The sequence below is a fragment of the Zonotrichia leucophrys genome, chromosome 11 (genome assembly GCF_028769735.1).
Source record: "Zonotrichia leucophrys gambelii isolate GWCS_2022_RI chromosome 11, RI_Zleu_2.0, whole genome shotgun sequence".
NCBI classification, from domain to species: domain Eukaryota; kingdom Metazoa; phylum Chordata; class Aves; order Passeriformes; family Passerellidae; genus Zonotrichia; species Zonotrichia leucophrys.
Genome location: NC_088181.1, coordinates 3,902,323 through 3,917,868, shown reverse-complemented (window position 1 = coordinate 3,917,868; position 15,546 = coordinate 3,902,323). Strand labels below are relative to the sequence as shown.

Sequence of the window (15,546 nt, the reverse complement as noted above, 5' to 3'; positions counted from 1 at the left end):
ATTTCACCCCATTTCTTTTTCATTCTAATACCTGAAGTGGTCTCAGTCCCATAAATAATTTGGCTTTAACCTGGTGGAAAACTCCTCCAGAGGGACTTTTATCTGGAGCCTGATTAATAAGTTCTTTTTCCTTTGTTTCTTTGAGTGCCTTTCCAAGCAGACTGGTGAGCAGCAAAACAAAATGAAGCCATGCTGAAACTGCCTTTTTTTTTTTTCCTTTCTTTTTCTCATTCATGATGAATATTAGTGGTTTTGAGCATCTTTGTGTTTTTCTATAAAAAGGCAGAAGTTCAGAGCCTGCAGACGTTGTAGCCATGTTCCAGAGAGCAGAATTGAATCCTTAGCCTTCCATTTACCTAATTGATCTCTCAGTTTGGTTGCTCTTGTTGCAGACTTGCAGACAAAGAATTTGCAGACAAAAATATTCATTCAGTCCTTCATTACTGAGTCCTGCTTTTACTCTTTAAAGCAACTGGTGTGTGCCTTGAAAGATCACAAAGCATTTAAAATGCAGAGGCTGTGAAAAATGATCCAAAAGTAAAAACTGAAAATGCGTCCAAAATTATTATGGTCAATTTCACATATTTGAAAGGGTTTTTTCTTTGTTTTTCTTTTTCTAAACTATGATTGAATTCTTTTTGTAGTTTCACCAGGGAGGTGGAAGAATATTATGTGCTCAGAAAAAATATAGAATAAGCTGAAAGAAACACTTTCAGTCAAGAAATAATGCAGTGCCTACGAGCCAGCATTATGGCAGTAAGACAATGACAATAATAAAGCCTGTTTAGGTGACTCACAGCTACAATTTCTGCTTTGCATCTCGTTTACACCATCAAATCCTTGTCATACCATGATAATGCTTTATATTTATATGGTGTCTTTCATCTAAATGGCTTTCCAAGTGTTTCATGTGCTGTTGCTTGGTGTGCAGCTCACATCAACCTAATCCATTACTTTAATGCAGATATTTTTGTAGTGAAATAGAGCTGCTGTTTGTGTCCACACAGCAAAGGCTGTGCACAGTCTTAGAAGTAAAATACCTTTAAAATCTGCAGAAGAGATTAGGGAGATGTAGCACCAAGTTTGCTTTGACCAAGTTTGCTTTGACCGCACCATTTTCCATTCAGTCACTGCAGGGGAGGGTTTGGTATAATCTGATTTTGCTCAGGTGCAGTTTTGCAGCCCTTGAGGGGCCCAGCTCAGCAGGGCAGCACCCTGAGGCCTAAGAATGGGAGGAAAAAGGCTTCAGGATGCACTTTGGTCACTGCACAAATACAATTTCCTCCTTGTACTACCCTTACCTCGATCAGTAGTCCTTCTCTGGCAAACTGGGCTCTGTGTCCCACTGAATTCCACCTGAAATGCTCATTTCTGACATTTATGAGACTCTCATTCCTGATTGATCCAGAATGAAGACCTTTGTGACCACTCTGAAAATTCATTTGTGCTTGGAGATGTTCCAGGTACAGAGCTATGGAAAATGCTTTGTTTCCTTGGCAGATAAATCCTGGGAGCTCAGGTGCATTTGTACTGAATGGCAGCATGCAAAGGAAAAGGCAAAAAGAGCAAGCAGGTTGCAAGAGATTCTATAACTTGTCATCACATTCTCAAGAAATTAGACAGACAAAATATGATCACAAAGGCAGTGGGCTTCAGTGGAGGGAGATAATTGCAATAATACAATTTCTCTGTGGAATTTCTAACGCAGACATATGAATTAATACATCCCATTATTTCCCATCTTTCATGATAGATAGGAGAGGAAACAACCACGTGATAGCAGCACAGAACACCTTCCACTGGAATATCACCCTGATAAATGCAAACTGACACAGAGTTTTAATTTGTTTATTCCTGATTGGGAATCACAGTGTGCAGAATCTTAATGAGCCATTGGGTGCTGATCACCCACCCCAGGCACGTTTCTCTTGCTTTGTGTTTGCTGCTTGTGGCAGCTCTTTATTTGGGTGCCAGTGCCCCACTCTGAGAGTTTTTAAAGGTGCTGTCTGTGCTCAGGCGCTGCTGGGCAGGAGACATTCAGATGCACTGAAGTTCATCTCTTCATCCACTCTGAGAAGTCACTAAACAGAATCTCATTCACTACAGGAGCTTTAAATGAGGCTGTGAGATGAGAATCTGATTTTCACAGGGTCTGGGTACCACTCCCAGCAATGTCTGACACTGGGGTCGGTGCCTGGATTCTCAGGTGATGACATTTTGCACAGTGATCTTTCTGTGTGGTGGGAATCTGACAAGGCTGGTTTGTCCTGGGACCACCCAGAGGAATTTTCTGTCCCTCAGAGCTGCCAGTGCCCTGTCCCATCAGCTCAGTACAGGGCTCAGTGTGGAGGAGGATTTGGCTCAGTGTCACCTCCTGGCTCCAGCAGGAAACAAATTCAGCTTGGAGGATCCAGGGAAGGCAGGAGCAATCTGTAGGACTGAGACTCCTCTGCTCAGGCACAGCTGGTTTGAACATTTCTGCTCTCCCTGCCATCCCTGCACTGATGCTGTGCTGTCAGGAACAAAAGCTGCTCCTTGCCACCCTCCATGGCCTGTGGAACCAGGCTGGTGACCCCTCACAAGAATCCCAGTGTCCTTATCTGCTCCCCATCAGTCCACCGTGATGGCAAATATTGCTGACTTGCTCCATTTTCCACTCTATTTATGCACCCTCACAAGCCTCACTCTCTTACTCTACATCCATCACTTTATTCCTTCAAAATCTTCCAGTTCCCCATTAACTGCTGTTCACTCAGTGCTTCCTTCTAAATTTCTATCAGTCCATTTTCTGTCTATTTTGCCACTAGATTTTGGATACAGAAATAGAAGAGCTGCCTCTTTTTTCTCCCTTTTATTTCTAAAACTTTAAAAATGACAGAATTGCCATAATCTCTGGGCTGTATGGATGATAAGCACAATAAATGGCAGCATGGCACATCACAGAGCAGGTTCACCTCACATTTCAGACACTCAGAAGCAGTAAATTCACACAGCTCCTTCCAGCAAACCCACTCTGGCCCAGGGTATTCTCCTTCTGAGTTATTAGTGTTCAAATGGGTGCAAATGATAGCAGTTTAAATAAAGTACTGAACTCATCTCCTTTATTCTTAATTTATAGTGGTGCTTAGGGGATGTGCAGATATTTAAAATGAGTAAAATCAATTAACTTGTGATCCAATTATTTGTGTTAGCCACTGTGGGGTTTTATTTTAGAGCACTGGTTCAGACTTTCCCAGTTAAGCTTTGAGAATATAAACCTTTCACTGTGAAATACGAGAAACCTGTGGTTATTTTTCTCTGTTTCCTAATCTAATTAGCATTTTTGCCCTTTCTTAGTCTTTAAATTCCCTTTCTTACTTTTGTTTTTGGAAGGGACATGGTATAACAGTTTTTTCTAAATGTTGGGAGGTTTATTCCTTAAATAAAGGTGATTGAACAGACAAAAGAGTTCACCTTCTAGATAAAACACACTGCATTTTTCTAGGCCCCACAGTTTCACAGTAGATATGTGTCTTTTGCAATCACAAATCTGTGATTTATTACACTTTCCACATTATGAATTTAGAGTAGACCTCTGTGACAACGTCTGTGGTCTGATCATTCTGCTTTTCCATCCATCTTGAACAGATTTCAGTCTAAAGCTCCAGACAGCTCCAAATATCTGTGTTTGTGTGGTTGTTTCCCAAATGTGAAGGACTCTGGGGGTGAGGGTGCCACTGCGGCTGGAATTGTTTGGTTGGCACAGCCTTTCCCTGGGGATGTTGGCATTTCCTGACCTGCAGGAGTCAGAACTCAGCAGAACTCAGGTCTTTGTGCCCTTTCCCTCTGCAGCTCAAGTTACTGAGAGCTCTTCCTAAACAAGGGGAAAACAGGGAGGCAGAAAAAAGCCAATCCCAGCTCTGTCCTTGATTTAGACATCCTTAGCCTGAAATTCCATATTTTTTGAACTAACTGCCAGATCATGTCAACCTTTTCCATCACAGTCTGGCACTGGTGGGGTAAAAATAATAAATTTTTTGCACAGATTTCACAATATTGTATCTGAATAAAACAGCCATATCTTTTAATATTTTACCCTCACAGTTCCCAAGGTGAGCTAGGAAAGGAGAACTGAACTCTTAATTGAATCAGACTGGAGGATTAAGGAAAAGATTTTTCCCAAGGATCAATATGAATTAGGAGCAGATGCCTGGTCAAATCTAAGGGTTAGATTCTTTAGTATTAGGCTCCTTGAAGTCTGGTCACCTTTTCGTGCAGCTGAAGGGAAATTGTTGGGTGCTGAACACTTGTGGGGAAAAATTCTGACCCTTATGGTTCTGATGTCTCATATCATGCATGGTCAAGTTGGGACAATATAAAATAATATAAAAATATCAATCAGGCTACTTGGTTATTTTTAATTAGAGTAAGAGGTATCCAAGTCTGCTTGACAGGGAAAACATTTGGCTGAGCTGGAAGGAACACAATCTTGGTAATCATTCTTCTGTTATTTCCAAGATTCTTAATAGAGTTTTCCTTTTAATTTGTTTCAAAGCAAGTGAAAATATTGTTGTATTATCATTTAGAGTTAATTAAACTGAAAATGAGCTTAATGAACTGTCTGAAACAAAGCTCAATCACAACCAGTTACATATTAACCATCAAAATCAAAAGAATCTTTAAATGTTTTGTTAGATACACCAAGGAAGATAGAAATAGCCAGTTATTAATGTCATCCTTTTATGAAATCAGGTTGGAAAGCTTGAACTGAATGCATGCACTCAAATTATACAGAAAAAATTGACAAAGGGGTTTGGGAAGATAAATCAAATCTATTGGAAAAAGAAGAAAAGCAAAGGAAACTGAACACAGGGGAAGACATAGTCATTTCTTCTTTATTTTCATATGAGGAAATCCACTTTACCTACTATTTGTCCAGACTGGGAAATCTATATATTAATAAAACGCCATGTTCCGTATTCAGTATTTCCCCAAACTCTTCTGCAGTGTTATGACTTTTGTAAAACAGAGGAAAAGACATTTAGTTTATTCAGGCCTTGGAGCCACTTGGGTGACTCTTGCCCTTGAGTGATGCGTTGTCACCAACGATGCAGCTTTTAAGGAGCGCACGTACAGCAAAACCAATTTGTGTCATTAAAGTTTGTAATTTTGGACTTTTGAAGGCGTTAATCCCTAGAAATGCTAAGATTTCCTAATGATCTGTAATGGCAGTGCTGACGTTCAGCACTTCTCAGGATTAGGTCTGTTATCAGCCTGGTTTATCCACCTCCAAAGCAGGTATTATCTTATCACTCTCACATACAGTGCTTTTAGCACGTCAGCCTCAAGCACTTGAAAGGTGAGGAGTGTTATTAAGTCTGACCCTTGCAAGCTTTTCCAATGGTTTGCTTAATGTTTTTTTTTTCCTACATAAATAAGAATGATGGAGAATAAACTAGAATTTTCTTACAGGGTTGAATCGTCCAGCAACTCATTTCACAAGGTCATAAAAAAATCCTTCCACTGCAAAATAGAAAGCAGCACTGACTTTTAGTTATGCAGACAAAGTGGTAGCATGAGGTCCAATTATTTCTGAGTGTCTTAGAGCAAGGCCTCAAAAAAATGCTCTGGGAATGGTTTTTGTGAGACCTGTTTTGTGTCTTGATAACAATGCAGTGAAAAATGAATGGGTGTGGGATAATTCATGAAAAAAAGGAGTATGGAATGCAAAACTGGATTTATTTGCAAATAAAAGTGGATTTGGAGGCAAAAGTGGTCTGAACAAGGCAGGTTCCTCTTCCCTCAGTTCCCTTTCTGGGAATACATGCAGCTATGCAGCATTGCAGTCTCTTCATGCTTCACCTTCCAATAATATGGGCTGAACTGTCTTCTTATGATCAGAGCCTTCCCAAGCTCCATTCCCATCACATCACTGCCTATCTGCCATCTATTCATGGAGAGCAGCTGAAATGTGCTGCCTCATATTTCATAAGTGAGGATGCATTATTTAAAGTTTCGGTCGAGGATTCCATCTTCCTCCTGCTGGGGTAAATAATTAATGCTGCCTTGGATATTTTTTGTGTGGTCATTAAGTGGAAATAGTAACGATTTCTTCTGTGTTTTTGGGGTTTTTTTTCCCAGTTCCAGGCCACAGTGAAGGAGGGGGTCACAGGTGTAATAGTGAATTTGACTGTGGGTGACCGTGACGACCCCGCCACGGGGGCGTGGAGAGCTGTGTACTCCATCATCAATGGGAACCCAGGGCAGAGCTTTGAGATCCACACCAACCCCCAGACTAACGAGGGAATGCTCTCTGTTGTCAAGGTAAGAACAATCCCCTCCTGCCCTGTTTTTCTGCTGTCAGGTTCATCCCCTGGGTTCACTGCACAAAGCAAGGCACGGCAGGGATGGGTTATCAGAAGATATAAAGTTGGCTGCCAGCCCTTGTCCAAACTATGTGTGTAACCCCTTCTTCTGCCGCAGTAACCTTATTTTTTAGTCACAAGGACTGCCTGGTCCTAACTATTGTGCTTAAATAACAGCCAGGGTTGCCGTAAGCATCACAACTAGTAGTGAGATTTGACAACAAAGTTTTGTTTGTTGCTGGAGGTACAATTAGAACTCAAGAGCCCCATTTTGCTCTCACTCAGAGAACACATGAAAGTAGCAGGGAAGAAAGGGGAGTGGATTCAGACTGAGTCCGCAGTTCTGAAGTGGATTGGTCCCATATTTCTAAAGTCTCATGGGAAAATTTATTGCCTTTGAGTGAAAACAATCCTATGTCTCAAACGTAACAAATAAAAAAAAAAGAAGAAGAAAACAGCCCTGTTTGCTGCCTGTACCAGCATGCTCTCTTTTTGGCTTCAGAAGAGGCATTGTCAGCTCTTAAGGCAAATGCATGTATTTGCCTTTGGTTTCAAGACAAGAGTTGAGAAAGCAGCTTGTGTTATTGTCATGAGTGTGACTCATTTGTTTGTTAAATACATGTTGCGTATAAATAAACATGTATAGATGAGCATTGAACTGTGTCTATGAGGTGTGGCAACAAAATGAGAGCTCTTGGACAGGGGATGTCTCCATTGTAGCAGATAGGGCCTGGCGTTCGGAAGATCTCGTGATGTTACGGGAAGACAGGGCCCCTGCCCCCTTAGATAAGAAAATTAACATAGGAATGCAGCCCCCTGAACCGGATTCCGGTAATTTTCCACTTGCCCAGGAAACTTTTCCATCCCTACTAACCATAGATAGTAAGGACAGACCCTCACCTGACGTAGAAGCCCCTTAGACTATAAAACCCCACGAGAAGAGAGAATAAAGGCCTTTGATCCTCCACCATATTGGTGTCTACGTGTTTCTTAGGCCCGAGCGGCCTGGGGAAATGGGCCGCCGTGCTGCTTCCTGAAACCAGGCCGCCTGCCTTGTATCAGAAGGCAACACTCCATGGGTTTTTAAGTCCATTATTTATTATCTCCAATGCCCTTTAGAACTGAGTGTGTCTAATCCTGAATTCTCACCTAGTTCCAGGTGCAGGGAATGTCCTTGTCCCTTTCTGGCTGATTCTGCTGCCTGCAACTTTGCTGTGGGCTAAAGGAAAAAACATTAAGCGTTGTCTTTAAACTTTGCCCTCTGATCTTCTTCTTTGCAGCCTTTAGACTACGAGATTTCAGCCTTCCACACGCTGCTGATCAAAGTGGAGAACGAAGACCCGCTGATCCCGGACATCACCTACGGGCCCAGCTCCACAGCCACGGTGCAGATCACCGTGGAGGACGTCAACGAGGGCCCCGTGTTCCACCCCAACCCCATGGCAGTGACCAAGCAGGAGAACATCCCCGTGGGCAGCGTGGTGCTCACGGTGAACGCCACCGACCCCGACACGCTGCAGCACCAGACCATCAGGTGGGAGCAGCGCCTGTTGTGTTCATGGGCAGGGAGGAATGGTCAATCTGACTCCAGGCGCTCAGAAGGCTAATTTATTATTTTATGGTACTATATTATGTTAAAGAATACTAAACTATACTAAAGAATACAGAAAGGAGACTTACACAATGCTAAAAGGATAATAATGAAAAACTCATTACTCTTTCCAGAGTCCCAACACAGCTTGGCACTGATTGGCCAGAGTCAAAACAATTCACATTAAACCAATGAAACAATCACCTGTGGGTAAACAATCTCCAAAGCAGCAAAACACAGGAGAAGCAAATCAGATAATTATTGTTTTCCTTTTTCTCTGAGGCTTCTCAGATTCCCAGGAGCAAAATCCTGAGCGAAGGGATTTTTCCAGAAAATGTGAATGCCACAGTGCCCCCTCATTTTCATCCTGCACTACCTGGCAATGTGCCCAAGAATTTGCCTGCCAGTGCAGAATTATGTTTAACTTAGTAAGAAGTTACAATTTATGTTTTGTCTTGCAATTAGAGATTCAGTTTGTTGAAGACACAGGAAACAATAATTTTCCACTCTGTGAAGTGCCACAAGGAAAAGACTTGGTTTGACATACTTTCAAAATTATTTTTAACCTGCTTAGTTTATTACTCTTCCTTCATGAGAGCCAGGGAAGATATATAAAAGTTTAAAATGTCTATAGAAGTGATGCATCTGTTTTACACAGGGCTTAAATCAGTTTATGATCATTTATAGTGTCCCTCAGTAAAATAATGACCGTCCATCTGCTTTCAAGAGCTGAGAAAATATTTCAGTGAAAGACTGAAGTTAAAGGAAGCTAAGACTTGGCCCTGATAAATGGAAATAAATTATTATTTCTGTGCTGTAGTAATACAATCCCACACTTGTGCCATGTCACAAGGGGCAAACTTGGGTACTACATGATATCATCATCTTGTATTTTGATCCACCTGGTTTGTTCCTTTGGCTTCAGATTCTATGAAAAGTGAAAAACAACAACCACTTTGTTCTTTAAAACTAAATTGGCTTTCCAGACAGCTTTTGTCAGCATTTGAGAATTACAGGTTAGGCACTACCACTAAAACCTACAGCTGTGTTTAATTTTTCATTTCTCCTTGTAAGTATCATTTCCCCCAGGTCTCAGTGTATATAAAAGGGGATAAACTCCTCGTGAGAACGACTTCAAAGCTGCAGCTGAACAATGGCTCTGTCAATCCGGAGCATAGGCAGAGCTCTCTCTGCTGTCACAGGGTTATTTAGCAGCGATTGTGCAATCCTGCAATCCTTACAGAAGGCTTGACACGTGTTCTGCTCCACAATAAAGCAAGCTGCTGATCTTGGAGATGTTCTCTGTCAGCAGCAAGTCCTGGTGAAAATGTCACTGCAAAGGACTTGGATTTGAATGATGAGGAGATGAATTTAAGCAGGGGAGTGTGCTCATTGAGGAAGGAGGAGAAGGCAAGGCAGATAATTAAAAGTTTCAATTCTCTGCATCACTTCAAAGATAACACTGTTAATAATATGAATAGTTCAGTTTTTCTCCTTCAACTTCTATCATAGAAATACTATCTGCAGAATGATTCTTAGCACATAATTTCCCTTGTTTTCTAAATGGATTTATTTAAAGAATAATTTCTTATCCTTAAATTTAGCTTTTGCTCCAAAGACCCCTTATTTCACGCACAAAAATTTGAGTCTATGGATGGAATTTCTGTTTGTCAGACCCTCAGCAGCTTTGCTCAGAGCCTGGCTTGTGCAGGTATTTATTTCCTTTGGGTTTTGGACTGAGTTTAAGAAAAAAATTTATTGGTGTTCTCCATAATTTATATGTTTTCAAGGGAAATGGGAAAACTAACATTCATTATCATAACACCTGATTGTGTGGTGCTAAGAGAGAAAAGCCATGAAAATGTGAGGATTTCATTACCAAAGCCAACAATCCAGGAGCTCTTACCCAAAATTTTCCCCTTGACCTGCTGATTTTGCTGAATTTCTCCAAACTACATTGACCCTGAATTTAAAAGGCACCCAGTGAGTCACTGAATACTCTTCAATTTGCTTTAAGGGTGGTGTAAACAGTTAAGAAACATAAACATGTTCTGCAATTCACCACACCTGGTGACAAAGAACCCCCAAAACTTGACCAACTCATAAGATAAAGAGAATTTTCCCAGAAGATTTTCTATATCTGCATAGCAAACATGGAAGGCTTATAGCCAAAAGCAAGTTTTTTTTCCTTTTATGTGAAGAAAAGAAGAGCAGAATTAAGCTAGCCTGGGCTGAGAATGAGGAATGATCATAGAAAGGAACTATGGAAAGGGAAATGGTTGTCTAAGTTACAGGAAAATAATGCAAATGTAATGGAAATCTGGGAAATGGTAGAATGCATCAGGAAAAGGCGAATTTGAATACCTGTCAGTCCTATTGCTAAAATAACATGAAAGCATAAACCAGCATTTTTTAAAGATGTTTTAATGCTGACAGGTGTTGAAACACCTGGGTGCCAGCAGTGAAAAAGGCAGACTTGGGATGAGAACAGCATCTGCAATTAAGGACAGGGTGAAATTCCATGTATAAAAGCCAAAACCACTCACTGGTTGGGATCTGGCTGAAATGTTTATCTCCAATTCCCACAGACAGGTGTGTGTTCAGAGTTTGGGACAATGTGCAGGACTTTTACAGAGCACTGATTCCAAATTTGTGGAATCCAATAATAATGGATAATAATAATAATTCCAATAATTTGTGGAATCCAATTCCAATAATGGTGCCATCAGTCCTTGCTGTGACTATATGGTAAAATAAAGGCCAAGAAGGGACAGAACAGGCTCCTAAATGAGTCTGTGGGTTAATTGATTATTAATAACCATGAGTGAACAATGTTTTGTCTGCAAGAAGCAATGAATGTCAGATTTGTGTGTGTGAATTGTGTACATCGCCCCCAACAAAGTACAAATCTCTTCAAAATGGGCAGACCAGCAGAGAATTAGTAATGTTGGTGGGCTTTGGGTTCTTTTTTCAGCCTGTTACAACTGAAATACATCCAATTGCAGGGATATTTTTAGTTAATTTTCTGTATAGAACTTGTAGAAGGAGCTGCTGATTATTTGTAATCAGGAAATTTAGTTACTCTGCTAGATATAACATGATAAATGCATTTCAAGACCAACAAAAAAGAGTAGAGAAAGCATTTTTGCCATTGTCTGCAACTAGATTGAATTTATTCTTTGAACAATGCAGATCTGAATCAGAATCGAATTACTTATCTCTGAAAAACGAGGCTCACTTTGTAAAATTTCCTGAAGACAGCTGTACTTTTGAAGCAATTTTCCTTCTTATTCTTCAGCTTCAAGTGTTTCTGCAGGCTGAGGAAGAATTTCATTACAAAGCTGAAACAAGCTGGCAAAAAAATGTGTTTCAGTGAGAAAAATAAGGCTCCAAACGACAGAGCTGGGGCTCTGGCTGTTGGTCTGCACACCAGTGGCAGAACTTGCATTGGCGCTAAAATTCCCTTTCCATTGGCACTGAAATTCCCTTTCCATTGGCACTGAAATTCCAGAGGAACTCCAGGCAGAGGTGGGAGCATCATCCTGGAAATAAGAGGTGGAAACCTGTGTTTGTTCCACTCTCCTAAAAGAACCTTTTCTCAAGGTTCTTTTGTTCAAGCTGGGTCACATTTCTCACATCCATTGACCTTTCCTTTTTCCTCTTTTCTCTTCTTTTTTAAGCATTTAAATCTCTCTCCAGTTTCCATCTTTTCTATTAAAAAATGAAAGAAATCCAGCAGGCCCCATTTTAATTAAAACCCAACAATTTATTAATAGAACAGTAATGAAGTTTCTGAAATTTGATTTCTTAATCAGGGACCATTGTTATTTTTGTGCCAGATTTGAGAGTTTAATTTTGGGTACTTCTTCCCAACCTCTGAAATTTTAATCAGAAGTTTTTAAGTGTACATGTCAATGAGAAGTTAAAGGCCAAATTTAATAACATTTTCTACCTTGGGAAATTAAAAGAAGAACCTCACTCTGAAACCCATTATTAACAGTAGATCTTAATTAAACACACTTATGGTTCTCAGTATTTGACTGTGTGACGAGATTGGTTTCAGTATTTTTCCCTTTTTAGGATTCAACAAGTGCAGAATATTCAACAGTTAAACTTTTAACTACGTGTAAATAAGTTGTTTACTGCAGTGTATTTGTAATTTTTAATTAGAGCAGTGTTGTTTTCTGGTTTCGTGGCTTATCATGGCAATATATTTTTATTACCTACTGTGCTCTTGGATTTTAAATTATTTATGTAAACATATTGTTTATTCTCAGTAAGCAATGTGACTCAATGCTTCAGAAATATCTTCATAAGAAAAGTTTATTACAGCTCTAAAGCATATCTAATTCATTAAGTAGAATTAAAATGCAGCATTTGAAGCTGGAGAACTTAGAACCCAAAACTGCATTGAGTTTCATGGGCACATGAAAGGCTGCAGAGATATCTGAAGCTCTGTATGCAAATTAGATATATATTTATGTATAATATTTATGTATAATATTTATAGCAAGCTGCCCCACATAGTACAGGTGGCTCCTGGAAGAACAGGGACACTGTTTCCATGTCTGGAAATAGGAGAAAAGTAATTTATTATTGTCAGCATTTCCAGATAACAGCTACTGCTCTGTCTGGGAGGGGACAGACTCTGTTTTTCTTAATATAAATTGCATTTTTCTGTGCTGCCAACTAAGCATTAATGAGGCTTCACGCTGGAGCATCAGAGCAGGGGAAGGAGGAGGCTGAGCCAAACTGAATTAAGAGTGATTGTGGGTTTTGCTGCCTTGAAGGAGTTTGTAGTGAATCTCTTTGTAAAGTCCCCAGTGAAAGGAGGAGAGGAGAGAGTTAACCAAAGGAGGTTCAGATTAGACACTGGAAAAAATGAAAAATTCACTGCAAGGGTGGTGAGGTATCAGAATAATCTGCTCAGGGAGGTGGGGAAGACAGGTCTGGAAGTGTCCAAGGGTGTCTGGATGTGGAAATGCACTTTAGGGGCTGGATGTTGGTTTGCAGTTGGATCTCAAAGGTCTCTTGCAGCCTGGATAATTCTGTGTATGATTTGTCTTCTCACCAAGAACCTCTGGGTGATGGCCAATGCCTTTGAACAGGAGATTTTGCTGTTTTGTTTTAGATGAGATCATCCTGACTTTGGGGTTGGTGTCTATGGAGCTGGTGGGAATCAGTGGAAATGTAACCTCTGATCGATGGCAGCCATGATCTTTGTCCAAAAAATGTATAAATAAAGTAAAATGGCTGCCTGAAATGCTATAAAACAGGGCTGAAACTACACTGAAATGGATTAATAGCTCAGTAAACTTCTAAAACTCAAATGGTTGAGAAAACTAATGAGAATTCTCTGGGAAAAGTGAGTTTTATTCTGTTCGTTTCCTTGCCTGCCTATCCCCACCCTTCCACACAGAGAATGCAAAAGCCATGAATCACAAAGACAATTCAAAAAGCCTTTTTCATGTCTCTTGCCAGGATTTTTCCAGAAATCCTGAACCCCCTGTGAACAAGGATGAGGCTTCACATCACATTGCTCACAGCCACTTAAGGGATCAATTTTGCATACTTTGTTGCACATCAAGCCTTTTTAAAGCACTTTTGTTGCTGGTGGAGGTCAATAAATTCGCTTTTTTGGGATACACTCCAATCACTTCCAGAAGTACTCCATAATGAGAGAGGGATAGGAAGACTTAAAGAGTGAATGCTTAGGAAGCAACACACTTAGTCATGGTTAAATATGTCTCCTAGAGTCTGAAGGACTTGTCTTTGATTCCTAACAACAGGAGATTTGTTTTCCTTGTGCAGACAGGAGAATAGCTCCATTGTTACAAATGAATGGCTGAGCCATGCTCTCAGCATGCAGCAGCAGAGTTTTTCACTGTAAGTTATACCCAGGAGCATCTCAAGTTGGCTCTGCAGTTTTTATTGATGGCCTGCCTGAACCCAGCCACTGGGAATTTGTAGTGCATCTCTGGATCTGAAGTTGCTGTGTATTGAGCAGTGTACACTGTTTTTCTCTTCCTTTCTCTTTTTTAAGTTAGATGGAAAGGCAGGGAGAGACAGAATCTGCTTGAAGCAATGAAAGGTTTTTTCACTTCTGTCTTTGTGAACTCTGAAGCACAGAAACTCCAGCTCTGGAGAGCTGTGGGTGTGGGGGTGTCCAGCTAACAATGCCAGAAAAAGGAGATTTAATCAGCTCTGAGAGGATGGAATTGGGCAGTAATCTCACCCACTGCTGTAATTCTCAGTTCTCTGTGGCCACTGGCTCAAGAGCATTTTACACAGAAATCTTTTTACTGACACTGTTCCCTGAAGGTGTTAATGCTATCTGAGTGGGTAATTATTGTGATGTTTGTATTTTACTATCATAGAACTAATATCGGAAGGAAAACATTGTAAAACTTGCATTGTCTTTTTCTTTTCCTTGTCAGTTTGACCAAACTGACTTCCACTTTTCATTTAAATTTAAATGACCTCTCTTCCCCCATACAGCAAACTCTTTAGGCCTACAGCATTAGGGAAAGCAGCAGAATTGTTTCTGGAGCTGTCCCTCCTTTATTCTCCTCTCACACCCAGAACCACACTGATGTAACTCTGGAAGGGGGAAATGGAGCCAAATCAGCCCCAGTTTCCCTGTGCAGAAGGTGATTTGTACCTGGATTTATCACCAACACTGAGCTAATGTGGAGGAAGCACCTGATTAAAAAAATAAAAAGTAGAAAATAAGTAAAAATTCTCAGGTGGGAACTACAGAGGTGGGACAGAAGAGAACAAATGACTAGAATTAAACTCCATTGCTGAGTGAATTGATGATCTGCCAAAGCTGACTCTAAAAGCTGTGGACAGCCCCTGGTGCTGACCATCCAAGGGAGCCAGTTCCATCTCTGTCAGGGACACCCCTAAGGCTCCCTTGATGTTTCTTTTTGCCCTCTTGTTACTGATATTCTCTGCCTCTGTGTTGGGGCAGATGTTTGACCTCTTCTCCTGCTGTTGTATATCTCAATTTTCAGTGCTTGGGGCCAAGCCCAGCTCCCCAGCTGGGGCTGAGCTTTGTTCCAGCAGTGTTTGCCTTGCTGGGAGGGCAGGGAGCCTCCCTGCTTGCCTTGTCTGTGCTCAGATCTGACCTTCTCTGGACTCTTGGCTCCTCCTAGCAGTTCCCAAGGTTTGGGGAAAGGTTTGTGTACATAAACAGGTTGGTATAGCATTATTTCTTTGCCCTCTCCTGGTAGAAAAGGAGGCAAAGCAGGGGGGGAAATTTCATCCAGACTGAGTGAGGCTGCTCTGAAAAACATTGTCTCTTTCCTGAGGGGAAGAAAAAAAAATATCAACCCCTCTGTCCTAGATTGGTCTCTGAAATAGCAGAAGTGTCTGAATTAAATTATTAAAGGCTACCTAAAGCAGGGGGCCCAGGAATTCTCAATCCATGATTCATAGTTTTGCCCAGAACCCAGCTACCTGAAGCTAGACTTCATCACTCCTGACAATACTTGTCAAAAGATGCTGTTCTTAAAATTTTCCACTGCTCCACTCTGTTGGCATAAATCATACTTAATATGTTGATATTAAAACTGTGGATGATAGCATTGAAAAATCTGTGTTTCTATG

The 15,546-nt window shown here is 40.8% G+C and overlaps 1 protein-coding gene across 2 annotated transcripts in view; it reads left to right on the top strand.

Annotated features, from left to right (window-relative positions):
* CDH13 (cadherin 13) overlaps positions 1-15,546 on the top strand; it is a 447,425-nt gene that overhangs the window by 391,077 nt on the left and 40,802 nt on the right. For both annotated transcript variants that reach the window (XM_064722933.1, XM_064722932.1), the window contains exons 9-10: positions 6,121-6,303; positions 7,625-7,878. In XM_064722933.1, the coding sequence (XP_064579003.1) occupies positions 6,121-6,303; positions 7,625-7,878 (437 nt within the window). The remainder of the gene's footprint in view (positions 1-6,120; positions 6,304-7,624; positions 7,879-15,546) is intronic.